Below are 17,936 nucleotides of genomic sequence, written 5' to 3'. Positions count from 1 at the left end.
AGTGGTGACAAAGCGTGAGTGACTGCGAGGCACCGTGAGCCAGTGGGGCGCCAGGTCCTGTCTCTTTCTTTGGGTGAAATGATCTTGCAGCCCAGGGTGAGGGGAGCCCACAGATGTGCTCAGGGCCTGGTCAGTCATCGGATGGAATGGGAGGTATGTGCCATTGACTGAGTCCCTGATCCCACAGGGCCTCAAAATGGAGAGAAGTCATGAGTGCAGAAGCCTGAGGCTTCTGCCTGCAAGGATGAGGCCACTGAGTGAGGAGGGAGGCTCAGAGGGGAGTGGGGTGGACAGGCAGGCTGAGCTGAGGGTCAGAGAGGGCGAGTCTCTGTGCCAAGGTCCCTGGTGAATGAGGGTGGGTGAGGAGCCTAAACCCTGGCCTCCCGGCCTGTACGCTCTGCTTCTCTGTCTCTAAGCTTCCGGAAGGACGAGACCTAGCCAGTCCCTGCTATCTCCAAACAGCGTGCCCTTAGAGAGTGTTTGCCAGAAAAGAGGCCGTCCGGGGCAAGTCCTGGTTCCTCCACTCACTAGTTAAGGAAGTTTTGGCAAGCTACTTATCTGTGCTGTGCCTCAGTTTCTTCTTCTGTGCAACGACAATAAAAATAGTAATCCTGGGACTTCCCTGGTAGTCCAGCGGTAAAGAATCTGCCTAACACTGCAGCGGACTCGGATTTGATCCTTGGTTGGGGAACTAAGATCCCACGTGCTATGAGGCAGCTAAGTCTGTGAACCACAACTAGAAAAGCCTGTGTACCACAATGAAGACCCAGAACAGCCACACAAAGAAGCAGAAAAGTAGCCCTAAGTTCTTAGGATTGCAGGTAGAACTGACTGATCTAACATATGAAAAGAGCTTAGAACGGTGCCCTGTGCCCAACCGTGTCTTGGAAGGCAGGCTTCCTCATTATTACTGTTATTATTATTTCTGAGGCAGGAAGGGTGGGCGCAAACTCACCTGCTGCCCTGGATGGGTTTGTTGTTCACTGTTCGCCACTCAGATGATCCTGCCTCCCGGGAGTAGATGTAATAACCCAGGAGCTCTGGGCTGTCTTTCACTGGATCCCAGGTCAGGGAGACAGAGGTCTGTGTGTCTCGGAAAGCTTGAACTTGCGTTGGAGGCGGGAGAGTGGCTAAAACACAGAAATATGGGCTGAGTGAAGATGCTGTCCCATGGCTGGGAAGGGGGAGAGGTGTGGGAGAGGCAGAGAGGGACGCACACAGCATGGGGGTGGGGGTGGCAGGGGGTAGCCACAAGCACTTCAGACATGCCCTGGGGCTTTGGGCAGCTCTTTCCCAGTCCCAGAGGCGTGGTCCAGGCTCTTGTATTCTGAAAGTCCTCTCTCACCTCCAAACATTTCCACTTCCTCATTAAAATTCTTTTATCAATCCTTACTGTCACTTTCTCTCCTAGAAGTTACCGGATCTGACAATTTTCCTCAGCCCTTATCTTCAAGCTCTAGGAAACATAGTTTGTTTCCCTTTGAAACGTTATCTTTCATGGCTTTCTCAGACAATGTTCCTTGAAGTGGGTCTGCCATGATTTGTTAAATGAAAAGATCTCTGGATGGATGGATGGGAGAATGGATGGAGGGATAGATGGATGAATGGATGGAACGATGGACGGACGGACGGATGGATGGATGGACAGAGGGATGGATGGATGATGGATGGATGTCAGATACAGGAACTTCCTAGTACTCTTTGTATTTCTCAAACTCCTTACATATCTGTTTATGTTTTCCCCTCTTCCCTTTGTCCCTAAATTTGAGACTCCTCCAAGCCTCAGTTCCTTGGCTTGCTCCGTTTTTCTTGAACTCTTTTCAAGAAAGGCATGGAGGGTCCACTATGCCCATGGCTTCAATCCTCACTTCTCTGCAGGTGAATCCCCAGGCTTTACCGCCAGCCCTGCTCTCTCTCCTGAATTCTAGAGCCTCATCTTCCATTTCCCCTGGACACTTCTCCTTATGTTCCAGTGGTCCTTTGAAGTCAAAAGGCAAAGGCTGAACTCAGCATCCATCCAACAGAAACCCAGTATCTCCTGAATGCCTACTCTGCGCCAGGCTCTGTACCTGGCCCAGGGGAGGTGCTGAGATGTAGACTTGGGGTCCTGGGCTCAGGAAGGTCCCATCACAAATTTCAGTCTCAGATTGAAGGCAGAGTGGCAGTGGATGGAGGCTGGGTGGTGGGACAGGCTTGAAGGTCAGGCATGGCCATCCACGAGACCTGACTCTACCAGTGGGCAAGAACTGGAGCTGAGGGTGTCCATGTATGGAGTCCTCCTCACACGCTAAAACCTTGATTTCAAGGAGGATGTCAAGACCTGAGGGTATGTTTGTGATATAACATTAATTTAAAAAAGTAGAATGCAAAGCTCTACATATGGCTTGATTGGACTTTCAAGAAGAGGCACTGGTAGGCATGTGGTTGAAAGACCAGAAGCCCAGGTACCTGGATTCTCACAGTGGTTACCCTGTCAGTGGGATTTTGGGGGGTGGGGTGTTCTTGCCCTTCCTTCCCTCCTTCCTTCCCTCCCTCGCTTCCATTCTCTCCTTCTCTCTTGCTCCTTTTGTATTTTCCTACTTTTGTGCAATACTTTTGCTTTCATGCTGCTGCTGCTGTCGCTGCTAAGTCGCTTCAGTCGTGTCCGACTCTGTGCGACCCCATAGACGGCAGCCCACCAGGCTCCCCTGTCCCTGGGATTCTCCAGGCAAGAACACTGGAGTAGGTTGCCATTTCCTTCTCCAATTGCTTTCATAATACAAGTCAATTCCTTTTCTTTTTCCTCTCCTCCCCTCCTCTCTTTTCTTTTCCTCTCCTTTCCTTCTCTGAAGTGTACCAGAACCTTGCCCTAAGGCTACCTTGTGGTCCAGAGACTGCCTACATCCAATCCCAAACCACTCACTGGCTGGAACCCTGAATCAAGCTTAATTGTTAACCAGACTAGAATGAAAGAAAAACTCCATCTGCCCACCAACCTATTTATACTTACGATGAATATGTACATGCATTCATGTGGGCTAAGTTGCGTCAGTTGTGTCTGACTCTTTGCAACCCCATGGACAGAGGAGCCTGGAGGCTCCTCTGTCCATGGGGATTCTCTGGGCAAGAACACTGGGGTGGGTTGCCATGCCCCTCCACCAGGGGATCTTCCCAACCCAGGGATAGAACCTGCGTCTCTTACATCTCCTGCATTGGCAGGCAGGTTCTTTACCACTAGCACCATCTGGGAAGCCTGAATATATGCATATATATATATATATATATATTATTTTTTTTCCTACATTATTGAGCACTACAAATCTAGGACTTGGCAATCTTCCCCACACAGGCCTTGCAGCACATCAGGCTCTTCTCAGATGGGCTGTGCTGCAGTTGGTTCCCTAAAAGACTCGTTGATGATGGCAGCTCCAGGGACCCGTCTGGTCTTATCAAAGAGAGAAAGACCCCACAATCCAGAGGCCTCAGAGGAGAGAGGGAACCCTGGCAAGTCAGGACTAGCATGAAGCTGCCGCTGGGAGGCTCAGGAAGGAGCCAGAGGGAGGGGTGATAACCAGACCTTCAGAACAGTATGTTTGGCAGGTGAGGACATCAAGGTTTGCAGCTCAGAAATGACCTGCCCAGGTCCATGCTGTGCTGCTATTGAGAGGGGTTGTACCCCACAAGGGCTTCCCTGGTGGCTCAGAGGTTAAAGCGTCTGCCTCTAATGCGGGAGACCTGGGTTCGATCCCTGGGTGGGGAAGATCCCCTGGAGAAGGAAATGGTAACCCACTCCAGTACTCTTGCCTGGAGAATCCCATGGATGGAGAAGCCTGGTAGGCTACAGTCCATGGGGTTGCAAAGAGTCGGACACGACTGAGCGACTTCACTTTCACTTTCTTTCCACCTGATGAGGCAGGGCTGGGGGATGGGACCAAGGAGAGGGCGGGAGGCCTGCCCAGGGGCTCAATCCTGGCTGCACGAGGGGGATCAGGCTCTAGTTGGAGACCTTTAGCCCTGAGGGGCATTGGTCACAGACAGCTCCTGTCTGGACCCAGCTGGATTCTGCAACTCACGAATTGTTGATCTAGAAAAAAAAATGCCTGTACTTCCAAGAGCCTCTTGCCCAGAGAAATGTAATTCTTGATGGTCTGAAACTTTACAGGCCTGTAATCATGTTGCTTCTTGGCTTTGTGATAGGTAGAGTGGTCAGGAGCAGAGAAATGTGTGTGGCTCTGTCCCTGCAGCCACCGGGGGCCCGAGGCTTGGGTGCTGACAGCCTGGCTTGGCCTGCGCCCGTCTCCTGCATCCCAGGTACCTGGCTTCCCCCTCAAGGCGATGGGCTCGCTGGGCTCCGAGGGATCGCTCATGCCGTACTGGTTTATCGCCCGCACTCTGAAGACGTATGACTTCCCTTTCTCCAGATCCAAGAGGGCGAATCTTGGGGATTTCACAGGAGCTTCCGAGTTGACGGCCTCCCAGGTGCCACTACCTATGACCGACTGAGACAAAGGAGAGAAACTTGGTGTTGGTTAAGTGGGAGGGCACTTCCCACACGTGCTCTCATTAACCTCTCTCCCCACCCCAGGATGCCCCTCAATATCTGAGCTTTGGATTCACCTGCCTCTGTGATGTCTCTACCTGGATGCCCGTTGAGCATCTCACATTCCGTGGAGCTGACCCTGAACTTGCCTCCACGCCAGTGCTGCCCACATCTAGTCAAAGGCACCCATCCTTCCAGCTGCTCAGGTCAGAGTCCAGGAAGCCTTCTTGGATTCTTTCTCTCATTTCTCACCCTCAAATACGCTCCATCAGTGAATTCAGTTGGGGGAATTCCCTGGCGGTCCAGTGGTTAGGCTTGGGGCTTTCACTGCCAGGACCCAGGTTTGATCCCTGATTGGGGCACTAAGATCCTACAAGCTGCACAGTGCGGCCAAAAAATAAAACAAAACAACCAACCAAAAAATACCCCCAAATCCCAAATCCAGCTGGCTGGCTCTACCTTGAAAATTTATCCAGAATCTAACCATGGTTAACCTCTCTCATGCTTCCTTCCAGAACCTTGATCCAGAGCCACTGTCGTCTCTCACCATCTGAGTTATCTCAGTAGCCTCTGATCTGGTCTGCCTGTTTCTAACTTTAACTCCCTTCAATCTTTTCTCCAAATGACAGGCAGAGAAATCCTTTTACAGCACAAGTCAAATCCCATCTGTGTCTGCTCAGAACCCTCCCAAGCCCTGAGTCTCCCCAGAGTAAAAGCTGCTTCGTGGTCTGACTCCTGCCATCTGTCTGGTCATGTTCCACGTCCCACTTTGTCGGCCCACCAGGCTCCGTGGCCCCCTGCTGCTCCTCAATGGTGCCAGGCTCCACCCCTGCCTCTGAGTCTTTGCACTTGCTGGTCTTTCTTCCTGGGATGTTCTTCCCCCAGAGATCTCTGGCTGGCCCCTCACTTCCTTTAGTGCTGTGCTTAGCCGCTCAGTCCTGTCCGACTCTTGCAATCCCATCGACTGTAGCCTGCCAGGCTCCTCTGCCCATGGGATTCTCCAGGCAACAATACTGGAGTGGGTTGCCATTTCCTTCTCCAGGGGATCTTCCTGACTCAGGCATTGAACCGGGTCTCCTGCATTGCAGATAGATTCATTACTGACTGAGCTTTGAGGGAAGCATCATTTCCTTTAGGCTTTTACTCAAAACTCACCTTCTCAGGGAGACCTCTCCGGTTCCTCCATCTAAATGTCAGTAGCCCCTTTGCCTCAACACTTCAAATCCCTTCCAGAGCTGGAGATAACCTCAAAAGGTCATTTAATCCACCCCCCTGCCTCTGTGTAGGGCTATGTTCAGGACTTTCAGACAGGAAATTCTCATCAGGGTTCCCCAGGGGACGCCTCTGGGGTCTCTCAGCGCCTCCCTGGACCTCCACTCCCCCTCACATCCTGGTCCCACAGTGTTTCTCTTTCTCCGGCTGGTCTGGGGGTGGGGCCCTAGGGGTCTCCATACCTTCTCCAGGAAGTATGTCAGCGGGGCTTTGCCCCGGGGTCTCGGCTCCTCCCAGGCCAGAACCACGTAGGCCTCACGGATCTCGCTGCCATGGACGTTAGTCGGGGGTGAGGGGATGGTCACAAAGTCTGGAACCAGAGTCGCCCAGGGGCTGAGATGTGTGGGCCCTTAGAGACCCCAGCTCTCAGCCCCCCACTTCATAGAGGACAGGGCCATGGCCCAGAAAAGGGGCAGGAACTTGCTTCAGTCACCCAGCAAGGCTGGGCAGGGCAGGGCTGGAACCAGAGCCCAGGTCTCCCCACGTCCTGCTGGAGACTTTCCCCAATGTCTGCCTCCCCCAGGAGGGGCGCAGTCACCCACCCGAGAGCCTGGCCCCCCACCTGGATCTCTGCCCACGCTCACCACCCCACCCATGCCCGCAGACAACTTCTGCCTCGGGTCAGTTTGTGTCCCAGCTTCCAGACCACAAGGGGGGCAGTGCTGGAGTCTTAAGGCCAAGTGTCAGGGGGTTCACACATACCGTCAAAGTCATCTGTGCTGACCGTGATGGATTTTCCCATATCAAAGGGAATCTCTAGGGTGGAGAATGGAACCAATTAGTGGAGAACTAAGGGCTGCAGGGTGTGTGGCTGGGTCAGGAAGGGACAGGGCAGGGCCTGCCCCGCCCTGGGGGCAAATTCCTCCCCCTTCTCCTGGTCCTGACCTCTCGGCCCCTCTCTGTGTGTCCTCGGGCAGGTGGCATTCTCAGACCCCAGAGGTGCTCTGCCCGCTGGGGGCAAAGGGGCACAGAAAGGAGGAGCAATGGGGTCGGATTCCAAGGGCACAGCACACCCGTGTCAGGGTGACTCCTCGGGGCTGAGAGGGCTGTGTCCCCCACTCTCTGCCTCCCCGCCTCCACCCTCCAGGCTGGGAGCTTCTGAGTCAGGGCAGTTTCCCTCCTGCAGGTTAAGGGCATCTGAAGAAGGTGCTGTGGTTTCACCCCAGATTAGCATCTGGTGCTAAGATTTGTGTTTCTTTCATCAGACAAGCTCTACCTCCCCCTCAGGCTAGGGGCTGCTAAGGACAGCACCGTGTCTCCTCCATCAGACTAGGGGTCCCTGAGGCTGTGTCAAAGCTATGGTTTTTCCAGTAGTCATGTTTGGATGTGAGAGTTGGACTATAAAGAAAGCTGAGCGCTGAAGAATTGATGCTTTTGAACTGTGGTGTTGGAAAAGACTCTTGAGAGTCCCTTGGACTGCAAGGAGATCCAATCAGTCCATCCTAAAGGAGATCTGTCCTGGGTGTTCGTTGGAAGGACAGATGTTGAAGCTGAAGCTCCAATACTTTGGCCACCTGATGTGGAGAATTTACTGCTTAGAAAAGACCCTGATTCTGGGAGGGATTGGGGGCAGGAGGAGAAGGGGACGACAGAGGATGCGATGGTTGGATGGCATCACTGACTCAATGGACATGAGTCTGGGTAAACTCTGGGAGTTGGTGATGGACAGGGAAGACTGGTGGGCTGCGGTCCATGGGGTCGCAAAGAGTCGGACACGACTGAGCGACTGAACTGAACTGAACTGAGGCTGTGTCTCCTCCATCAGACTGGGGGTTCCTGAGGGCTGGGCTGCGTCTCGTCTCCTGGACCAGGGCTGAGAATGGGGGCCGTTCGCCTGTCTCCTGTGTGAGGCAGTCCTGGGTGTGCCCTGACAGATGCTCTAGCATGTCCTTCAGGGCCTCTGTGCCCACCTGTCTTCCTCTGAGCTTCGTCGCGGTCGCCCATGACAACCGGCTCAGAAGCCTTGGAGGGGACGCTGCTGCCCGCTCTGTTGATAGCTCTCACCCGGAACCGGTAGCTCTGGCCTTCGATGAGGCCTTGGATTGGGCACCGACAGGTCCCGCCGGGAGCCTGGTGGCACGGCACCCATTCCTCGGACTCTCCCTGGCACCTGTGGGAGAGAAGCCCCGGCTTCAGCCCCTGCCCGTGACTCACACCCTCCCAGTCTGAGCCTCTACCAGGACATTCCCCTACCCTGAGCTGTCCGCCCAGCTCGTCTCGGCCAGGGAAACACCTGGTCTCCATTTAAAAGCCTGGCTCCAGCCTTGGGTCCGCAGGAGGCCTTCTCACCAACCATGATGCTAATCGAAAGAGCTAGTGCCTTTCATGGAACTCTCCTGTGGGCTGGAGCTGTGCTGTGCCCATCACATCCATCATCTTGTTTAATCCTGAAGGTCCTTGAGGTTAGGTGTGATTACTTTCACTCTACCAATGGGATCTGAGTTTAAAGAGTGAGATGACTTGCCCAAGTCACATGGCTCATGAGTGGGTGACTTAGTATTTCCCCAGAGGACTGTCCACTCCCCTGTTGGTGTGTGTTCTAGGGTGACCCTCAGAGTCTGGGATCTCTACACCCTCTGGGTACCGCCATTCCTCGCACTGGCTGGATGGGGCAGTGTACCTCAGTTTTCTCATCTGTAGAATGGAGCACGAGAGCATCCCCTACCCCCTCAGATAGGGATCGTTGTAAGGATTCAAGTGGTTGGGTTAGGCCTTACCTCCAGCTAGGGCCTCGGAGCTGGCGGGTGGAGGAGGCGCGCGTCCAGGCCCTCCCCTTCCTGGGAAGCCCCTCCCTCCAGGCTCAGTGCTCCTGGGTCTCTGTCACTCAGGGAGGCGAGTAGCCACCGAAGCCTTGTGTCCTCAGGCTTCAAGCACTGATGTTTGCCCCTGCCAGGGTCAGCTTGTGCCGTAAAGGGCCCAGGGGCAGCGGCTGCCTCCAGAGGTGGACACCCTTCTGTTGCCCCTAAGTAACACACCTACCTCCTGCCCTGTCCCCAGGAGAGGCATGCGGTCCCTGTTTCCTGTGGCCCCGCCCTTGTTCTCACAGAACCATCTCCCCCCGCGGGCTCTGCCACTCAAGAGACCCACTCACAGCTCGATGGAGTAGCCAGTGATGGGGTTGCCCCGGGTGTCGCTGGGCGGGGTCCAGGTCAGGATGAGGCAGTCTCTGTTCACATTCAGGCATCGAACGTTCAAGGGGGAGCCTGGGACCCCTGGCTTCTCGGCCGCAGCATCTGAAACCCGGGATGGTGAGGGGCGTGGGAAGAGAGTAGGGGCGGCTCTTCTAGTCAATGTCCACTCGGCAACCAACCCCCTCCCATTCCCACCCAGCACCTTCTTCTCACGAACCCCCCAGGGGTACAGTTGATCTTGAAGATGAAGACCTGAATGACAGCCTGTTCTTTTAAACAGCAGCATCTAGGGGTGGGTGGGTGGGAGTCCAGTTTATTAGGGGCCCATTCTACACCATCTGCCTGAGCAATTGGCACAATTCATCTTTGAGTCCCAGAGCAACTCTCTGTTTTGCAGGTGGGGATACTGAATCTCCTAGAGGAAAAGCCAATCACCCAAGGTCACCCAGCCAGTGAAGCGGCAAAACCCGGAAGCAGAAATCAAGCAGGACTAGAAGGATGCCAGCCCACGCTCAGCCCTCCTCTCCAGCTAGCTCCAAGCCTGAGAATCTCAGGCTGGGTCCCTTTGGAGGGTCATGGGCAGTCTTAGAAAGACTCTGCCTCAACACGCGCATTCACTATATAGCTGGGACACCGAGGCCCCAAGGAGCTGGGGGCTCGCCCACGTGTCCCACGGCAAGTCGGTCAAGGCAGAGTCCTGGTCCCTGGGCTCTGGTTGGGCGCCCTCCTCCAGCCACCCCTTACCTCTCACAAACACGTAGGCGCTCTGCTCCTGGAGCCCAAAGGGCGAAGGCACCTGGACTGTGTAGAGGCCCTCATCCTCCTTGTAGGCGCAGGCCACCTTCAGGACTGCCTGGCGGTCAGCGTAGAGGATCTGCCGGCGGCCGGAGGACCTCAGCAGCCTCCCTGTGGGGAGAGGGGTTCCAGGGTGAGCTCCTGGGGGATCTGGAGCTCAGCCGGGAACCCATAGGTGCTTCGGGGTTCACAGGCAGAGATGCGGTTGGCCTGAGGCTCTGCTGGGGAGTTGGGGAAGGGAGTAGTGACCTTCAGGACTCTGCCAAGGTGGTCTCTGAACTCTCCTCTGTAGCAGGCTTGGTGGGGGTGGGGGTGGGGGGTGGGGAGCACCTGGGGAAGGGGCCCGGGGCTGCTGGCTCGGTGAGGAGTTGGAGGTTCTCTGAGAAAGTGGAAACAAGAGCAGTGGGGGCCTGGTGTGAGAGGCAGAGGCTCTTTGGGAGGCTGGGGGTTCAAGGAAGGAGATAGGGCTTGGTGGGTGGGGGTTGTGAGCTCAAGGAAGGGAGGGGGCTTGTTCAGGGGATGGGGACTCAGGAAAGGGGGAGAGGACTTACTGAGAGGGTTGGGGTGTTGGTGAGGAGGGTCAGGGTCAGGGAGGAGGGTGGGAGGTCGGCAGCTGGGACCTTAGGGAGAGGGCTGGGGACTCAGGGAAGGGGCCAGGGGCTCCAGGCCTCACCCGAGGTCCTGCTGTGCACCATGCTGCTCCTTGTCCCTGCAAAGGCCCCTCCTGCCTGTCAGCACCTCTGTTCCCAAGGATCTACGGGTCTGGGGGACATCTCGGCCTGTTATCACAGCTGTTTCTCAGGGCTCGTGGCTTCTCTACTCCTCTGCCCCCAGCCCCCCAAGGGGCACCTCCCTAGGCTCAAGCTGCTGAGGGTGCTGCACTCCTGGCCCTTCGGCTGCTGGCTTGGTCATGAATAGGGCAGGAGGTCCAGCCGTCTGCCTGCTCCCTGGCTGGTCCATCTCTTCCTGCCTGAGCTGACTGGGCCTTCCCCAGCCCTGGCCTGTGATCCCCCAGAGGTCTTCCAGCTCACGAGTAGCAGTTCTTGCCTGCACCCACAAACTGACTCTGAAAAGCCTGAGGCAAGTGCCCTGACCCTCCGTAGGCTGACCTGCCTCCTGCGCTTGCCTCTGTTCCTGTTGCTTCATACGTCCTCACCCGAGGGTGCTGATGGCGATCACGTGTGCATAAAGGGCTCTCAACCAGAGGCTCTAGAGGGGCAGAGGCTGCAGTTGTGTTTTGGCTTCCTGCCCTCTCTCGGATGGAGGGCCCCCTGACTTAATGGCGTGTCTGTGCCTCCCCCTGGCCTGGCACCCAGTGCAGGCTTGGCACTGTGAGTACTCAGTGACCCTTGGCAGGGTGATTTGATCTGAGCCCACCTGGCTTGTTCAGCTTCCCTCTGCCTCGTCCACGCTCATCACTCGGCTTGTACGGGTTAGGGGAGAGGCATAGCTGAGTTCCTCTCTCCACCAGGGGTCTATCTCTGCCTCTGCAGGCTGGGGGCTGGGACCGGGGTTCCTCACCGTCTCGGAACCACTGGATGTTCTGCTCGGCGTCCAACACATCTTCTGAAAATAGGCACTTCAGGGAGAAGGTTTCCTTCTCACGGGCGAAGACCGGCTTCAGCACTGATGTGAAGTCCACGCTGGGGCCAAACATCAGTCCTGGTGGTAACAGAAATTTAGGACAGAAGTTTTCTGAGGCCGTGTCAGCTTAGCCTGGGGCTTAGATGGGAGTGAGGAGGACCTTCTGGGGTGTCCCCACTCCTTTGGGTCAAGATTCACAGTTCTCCAGGTGGTCTTAATGAGAAGAGCCTGATGCTGGGGGCTGCGGGTGGGGAAGAGATGTCTTTAGGTGGTACTACGTGAACTGAAATGGTAAATATCCATTTGTCTGCTTGGCTTTGCCTTTTTCTCATTCAGCTTTGGCCACTGGACAGCCCAGTGGCCAGGGGCAGCTCTGAGGTGCCTAGGGGCCCCCAGAAGCCAGTCCACAAGTATTAACAGTTTATAGGCAATCCCCACGTGGACATCCCTTTGTGGGGAATGGACAGTTATATTCTAAAGGGACCCCAGATACCTCCTCCCTGAAAGCCCGTCCCTCCCCAGCCTCCTTACTTTTAAACATCTCCGAATCGAAGCCAGCATCCTTCCCCAGGTAAGCTGAAACCCAGAGCAAATGGGAGTTGGAGAAGGCTCAGCACCCTCACTCCTACTGGGTTTTGGGGGCATGGCCTCTGGGTGTGCGTTCAACTCCTGGTCTAGCAGGGCCTCCCTTTAAGGCTCGGAGAACGTTCCCTGGCCTATCTGTGCCTTGGTTCCTTCCTGAGTCCTACCTGTTGGGGGTGGAGGTGGGTTCTGAATACCTGAGTTCAAATGAACAAAGCCCTTAGCAGGACCCTGGCATATAGTTGGTGCTCAATAAATGGTGTTTTCCTTCCCAAGAGCTTCCCTGGTAGCTCAGCTGGTAAAGCTGGTAAAGAGCTGCCTGCATTGTAGGAGACCCCAGGTTCGATTCCTGGGTCAGGAAAATCCCCTGGAAAAGGGATAGGCTACTGACTCCAGTGTTCTTGGGCTTCGCTGGTGGCTCAGATGGTAAAGAATCCACCTGCAATGTGGGAGACCTGGGTTTGATCCTTGGGTTGGGGAGATCCCCTGGAGGAGGGCATGGCAACCCACTCCAGTATTCTTGCCTGGAAAATCGCCATGGACAAAACCCACCCACTACTAGGGTCACAGAGTCCTAGAGGTGGAGCATGGTCAGACTGGGATTTCTGGTAGGTTCAGGGCAGCACTAGGAAAAACTCCTGGTGGCTTCAGGGTGAAGTCCAAGGTGGTGTGGACACAGATCACCAGGGGACAGTGAGAACAGTTTTTGTTCACATAGCACGCACCACGTGCTGCTTTTTAAGGCATTTAATCCTCACAGCAGCCTTGTCTGTAGGTGACATCATTATCCTCTAATACAGATGGGGAAACAGGCATGATCACCCAGCGAGCACCCCAAGAGCCTGAAACCACTGCATGACACTGGTCCCTGGGAAGGCTCTGATGGAGGGAGGGATGGGGATTCAGAGGAGGTGATGGAAAGGAGAGGCGGACAGAGGGAGGCAGGGTCGGAGGGCCTGATGCCTGACCTTGCACTCGACTTTGGACAGCTCAGATTCCACCCAGAGAGCCTGGCCCAGCAGCGGGGACAACTGCCTCCCAAGAGCTATTTGGGGAATAGGGAAGAGGGGTGGAAAGGCTGTGAAGGACAGTTTAACAAGGAATGATGAGAGCTGGGGGGGTGGGGCTGGACTCCAGCCTGCCTGCCACCCAGTATGTGTGTGAGTGTGTGTGTGTGTGTGTGTGAGTGAGTGTGTGTTTGAATTTGCATACATGGAGTTTCTCTTTCTGGGTCCTTAGGGCAAGGCCTTGGGCTAACCGGTCCATCCTAAAGGAAATCAGTCCTGAATATTCATTGGAAGGACTGATGTTGAAGCTGAAACTCCAATACTTTGGCCACCTGATGCGAAGAGCTGACTCATTTGAAAAGACCCTCATGCTGGGAAAGACTGAGGGCGGGAGAAGGGGACGACAGAGGATGAAATGGTTGGATGGCATCACCGACTCAACGGACATGGGTTTGAATAAACTCCGGGAGTTGGACAGGGAGGCCTGGAGTGCTGCAGTCCATGGGATCACAAAGAGTCGGACACGACTGAGCGACTGAACTGAACTGAACTTAGGCTCAAAGCTGTGGCCTTCTTGGCTAGACTGCCTGGGCCATGGGCTGATAGGGTGGGGAGGAGGATTATCTTTCCCCAAGAGCTTGCTGCAGCCAAGCTCTACCTAAACCATCTCATTTAACCCACGGGAGCATCTGAGGTGGCAGGAGGGCTCCCCCTTGCAGGTGGGGAGGTCAGGGAAGCGAGGTGGCACCCAGGCTCACACGGCCCATCAGCATCAGAGGAAGCTTGTGGTCTAGGGTCTGGTGGACTCAAGGGTCTCTTCTGCTTTGGGCTCTGATCAATGCCCAAGAGGAGCCTGAGCTAAATGGGAAATACGCACCAGAAGCTAAAAAGGGCAGTGAGAGTCAGCAGGGGAGGTGGTAGGACTCGGCCTTTGCCCCTGCTGGGGACCAGGCCGCCTTCCCAGAGGTCCTGGGATCTGGACCCAAGCCCAACCTGGTGGGACAAGCCTGCTCTCGAACAGGCACTGAATTGGGATACAGGTTGTATAGCCTGAGGGTGGAGAATCTCACTTGCTCTGAAGGCCTTGGGGAAGCAGGAGTCCCAGTGGCTGCTCTGATTACTCAATCCCAGGACAAATACCCCTGCCGCGCCCCGTGTCTGGCGCGTCCTCATCTGCCTGTCCAGGGTTTGCTGTGGGCTGCCCGGCCTGTTGGGCACGGGAGGACTCACTGCGGACAAGGACTTTGGCAAAGGAGGAGGCCTGGCCGTAGGCGTTCTTGACCTTCACTGTGTAGGTGGCTGCGTCCTCAATGGTACATCTGAAAAGGAGGAGGGAGATGTTTCCCCGAGGCTACTGGGCTCCACGGAAAACTCAAGTCCCGAGAGCAGGGTGAGTGGGGAAGGGGGTGGTTATGGGAGGCTCTAGGTCAGGGCCGGCCCCTGAGAAGCTGGGTGACTTTGGGCTGCCCCCGTCCCTCTCTACACCTCCAGGCCCTCCTTTGAAAACCGGGGAAAACAACACCGCAGCTTAAGGTGAAAGTGCTTTGAAAATACAATTGTTAGGATATCATTTGAGCTAAGTGACTGGTCCAGAGTCACAGAACAACTGGAATTCAACCCCACTTCAAGGGGACAAGCCCGCTCTCAGGCACGGCCTCCCTGCTCTGTCAACACCTCCTGGGCAGAACTCTGGAGCAGGAGATGCCCGGGCACACCGCCAGCCTGTGCCAGACCTGGGCCAGTTGCCCAGGTGTTCTCAAGCCCAGGCCTGGGGCTCACCACCAGCCAGACCAACCCTGTTCCTTGTGGAGCCTGGGGCTGGCTCCATCCAAGGGCCACCGTGGCAGCAGGGCGTATCTGGCCCCATCGGCAAGCAGAGAGGCCCCTTGGGGCCCCCTCTTCTCCCCTACTTGCGGGTCAGTTCCACCTGCTCCCCAAGGCTGCCCCGGCCCTGTGTGCTGTCCTGGACGGTGCGGTCCATGGGGCACCTCCCTGTGGAGCCTTGGAGGGTCTGGTATTTATGTCCACGCAGCCCCACTTGGCTTCTGGAGCCTCCTGTTTATATTCGTGTCTCCCAGAGCCCCAGTGGGTTGAGGTGGAGGGTTTGGTGTATTGGAAAGAACCCAGGTGAAAAGAGTTGACTCAACCCCAGGCCCTGCCCTGTACAAGTTGTGCAAGAGCCTTAATCTTTCAGAGCCTCAGTTTTCTCATCTGTTACATGGATGCAACAATGCTTCCTTGAGAGAATGAGGGTGGGCTTTGACAACTATGTTCGGAAAGCAGCGAGCACAGGGCTTGGCACCTGCAGGAGCTCAGCGCCTGGCAGTTCATATGAACAGTGCGTACTTTGGGGAATATTGTGCTCATTTTCTCCAAGCACGCTGCCTCTTCCTTAAACACAGTGCTTAAGACTCACTGCCTCCTGAAAGGCCTACCTAACTCTCTCTTCTGCTTCCCCTTGCACGCACGGGTGTGTGTATGTGTGTGTTCTCGCCCCCAGCAAGGAACTCTCCCCACATGCCTAGCTGCTAGCCAAGTCCAGATTTCTCACTGTGTATTCTAAGACATTGGAATCACATGGGGGTGTCTGTTAAATACCAATTCCTGGGCCCCACTTCAGACCTATTTGATCTGACTTTATAGGAATTAAAGGAGGGTCCATCCCACATTTACTATTTTGAGGCTGACGTGGTTCCTAGCTCTGAGGAGGGGTTGGACCTGCTCCGGCCTTGGTAGCGCCGGGGCTTGGGACCATGCGCCTCTCTGGGGCTCGTGGTCTCACCTCCTGATCTCCAGTGTCAGCAGTCCATAGTTGTTGGTGATTCGATACTTGCCGGCAGGAAAGAGGCGGGGGTCAATTCTCACGTCATTTTTGTACCTGCGGAGACACAGTGGAGTGTGGGAGGCAACGTGGTTCTGAGCAGGAAGGATCCTGAGCCTCTTAGACCTGGATTCCAACCTCAGTTTTGTGCTGCTTATTCATCTGTGTGACTCAGGGCAGCTCCAAACCTCAGTTTTCTCATCTGTGAAATGGGAATAATAACTGCGCTGATCTTGCAGTGTTGTTGTGATGATTAAATGGGATAAGATATGTAAAGTTTGAAGGCTATCGATGCTCAAGTGTTTATTCCCTTCTGGAGGGCAGAGAAGAGGGAGCCATAATTAGGGGTATCTGCCCCTTCCCTTACCAGGGGTACCCCCAAGGACCAGGCTCCAGCTTTTCCTTCCTCTCTGAAGGGGTACCAAGGAAAGTTCTCCATCCCTTCCTTTTTGTCAACCCTCAGGACAACAGTTCTTAATCTCAGTTCTTGTTAAAATCACCAGTTCAGTTCAGTTCAGTCACTTAGTCATGTCCGACTCTTTGCGGCCCCATGGACTGCAGCACGCCAGGCCTCCCTGTCCATCACCAACTCCTGGAGTTTACCCAAACTCATGTCCATTGAGTTGGTGATGCCATCCAACCATCTCATTTAAAAATCTCCATGCTCAGAGTCTGAATGGAAGCCTTTGAGAATTTGCATCAGAATCTGCTCATTGCAGGGACTTCCCTGGTGGGCCAGTGGTTAAGAATCCACCTTCCAGTGCAGGGGATGTGGGTTTGATCCCTGGTTGGGAACTAAGACCCCTCATGCCACAGGACAGCGAGGCCCTTACACTGCAACTAGAGAAAAGCTGCAACTAAGACCCAGTGCGGCCAAACATAAATTAAATAAATATTAAAACATAAACTTCTCGTTGTTCTCCACCAGCCATTCTCCTCTTATTCTAAAGTAGATTTAACATGTTTCCTAGTCTCTGCTTCTGCTAGGTGTGACCACGTGACTAAACTAAGTCTTGTCAACAGAAATAAGTCCAAGTGTCACGTGGCTGCTTCTGACGACACTCTGCCCGTTTTCACATCATCTTTCCTTCCAATCTTGAGGCAAGAATACGGCCATAAATACGGCTGCCATCTTGAACCAGGAAGACCTGAGGTCTCCAGCAGTGCATGGGAACAGGCCTGAGTCCCTAAGCTGAGGGGTGGAGTTGCCATTGCAGCCCCTCCCTGTCTACATCAGACATTTACATGAAAGGGGGGAAAATATCTATCTTCTTTAAGTCATTAAAAAAACTCCATGCCCAGGCTTTAGCCTGGATCCATGAAATCAGAATTTCTGGGTGTAGAATCTGGGCATCAGTTATTTGGAAACTTGCCAGGTGACTCCCAACCATGGCCCCACCCCACTGTACCCTGGATACTTCCTTTTGTTTTCTGTGAAGTTTTGTTCCCTCTGCTGCAAGCCCTGGACAGCCAGGCGTCCTTGCGTCTGCCCACAGCCCACTGGGGTATGTTCTGGAGATCTGATGAGTGAATGTCTGTGAAAGTTAGGAGGCCTGGGTTCCTGACACTGTTTGCTGTGTGACTTAGGGCCAATCACTCCCCCTCTCTGGGCCTCTGTGTCCATGAACCCTTTATGTGAAGAGTCAGCCCCAGAGGTGTGTGTGTGAGCATGGTCAGTCGCTTCAGTCATGTCTGACACTTGGCGACCCTATGGGGTGGAGCCCGCTGGGCTCTGTCCATGATATTCTCCAAGCAAGAATACTGAAGTAGATTGCCATGCCCTCCTCCAGGGGAATCTTCCCAACCCAGGGATTGAACCCAAGTCTCCTGCATTGCAGGAGGATTCTTTACCATCTGAGCAACCAGGGAAGCCTAAGAATGCTGGGGTGGGTAGCCTATTCCTTCTCCAGGGCATCTTCCCAACCCAGGAATCGAACTGGTGTTTCCTGCATTGCATGCGGATTCTTTACCAGCTGAGCCACCAGGGAAGCCCAGCCTCAGTGGTGGTTGAGGTCAAAGAGGAGGTCTTGGCCAAAAGAGGGCGCCCCAGCCTCAGTATATCACCTTCCTTGGATCCGCCCACCCCCCATGCCCTGTTTGTCTCCACGGCAACCAAACAGTGCTGTGCTCACACTCCACCTTATGGCTGTCAGGCCGTGCCCTCTTCTGAAAGGAGCCCAGTTAAATCTTCTGTGGGGAGGGTGGTGCCTAATCTGGATGCCCAA

The 17,936-nt window shown here is 54.8% G+C and overlaps 1 protein-coding gene across 2 annotated transcripts in view; it reads right to left on the bottom strand.

The window, feature by feature from the left end:
• The window catches only part of MYOM3 (myomesin 3), a 51,992-nt gene that overhangs the window by 26,244 nt on the left and 7,812 nt on the right, over window positions 1–17,936 (bottom strand). For both annotated transcript variants that reach the window (XM_024982648.2, XM_024982647.2), the window contains exons 6-16: window positions 15,673–15,768; window positions 14,121–14,209; window positions 11,833–11,877; window positions 11,239–11,379; window positions 9,667–9,828; window positions 8,883–9,024; window positions 7,702–7,901; window positions 6,494–6,547; window positions 5,974–6,101; window positions 4,295–4,478; window positions 956–1,130 (exon numbers count right to left, since the gene is read on the bottom strand). In XM_024982648.2, the coding sequence (XP_024838416.1) occupies window positions 956–1,130; window positions 4,295–4,478; window positions 5,974–6,101; window positions 6,494–6,547; window positions 7,702–7,901; window positions 8,883–9,024; window positions 9,667–9,828; window positions 11,239–11,379; window positions 11,833–11,877; window positions 14,121–14,209; window positions 15,673–15,768 (1,416 nt within the window). The remainder of the gene's footprint in view (window positions 1–955; window positions 1,131–4,294; window positions 4,479–5,973; window positions 6,102–6,493; window positions 6,548–7,701; window positions 7,902–8,882; window positions 9,025–9,666; window positions 9,829–11,238; window positions 11,380–11,832; window positions 11,878–14,120; window positions 14,210–15,672; window positions 15,769–17,936) is intronic.

This window comes from Bos taurus, chromosome 2 (assembly GCF_002263795.3).
Source record: "Bos taurus isolate L1 Dominette 01449 registration number 42190680 breed Hereford chromosome 2, ARS-UCD2.0, whole genome shotgun sequence".
Taxonomy (NCBI): domain Eukaryota; kingdom Metazoa; phylum Chordata; class Mammalia; order Artiodactyla; family Bovidae; genus Bos; species Bos taurus.
The sequence above is the reverse complement of the archived record's forward strand: the minus strand, read 5'-3'. Positions and strand labels throughout refer to the sequence as shown.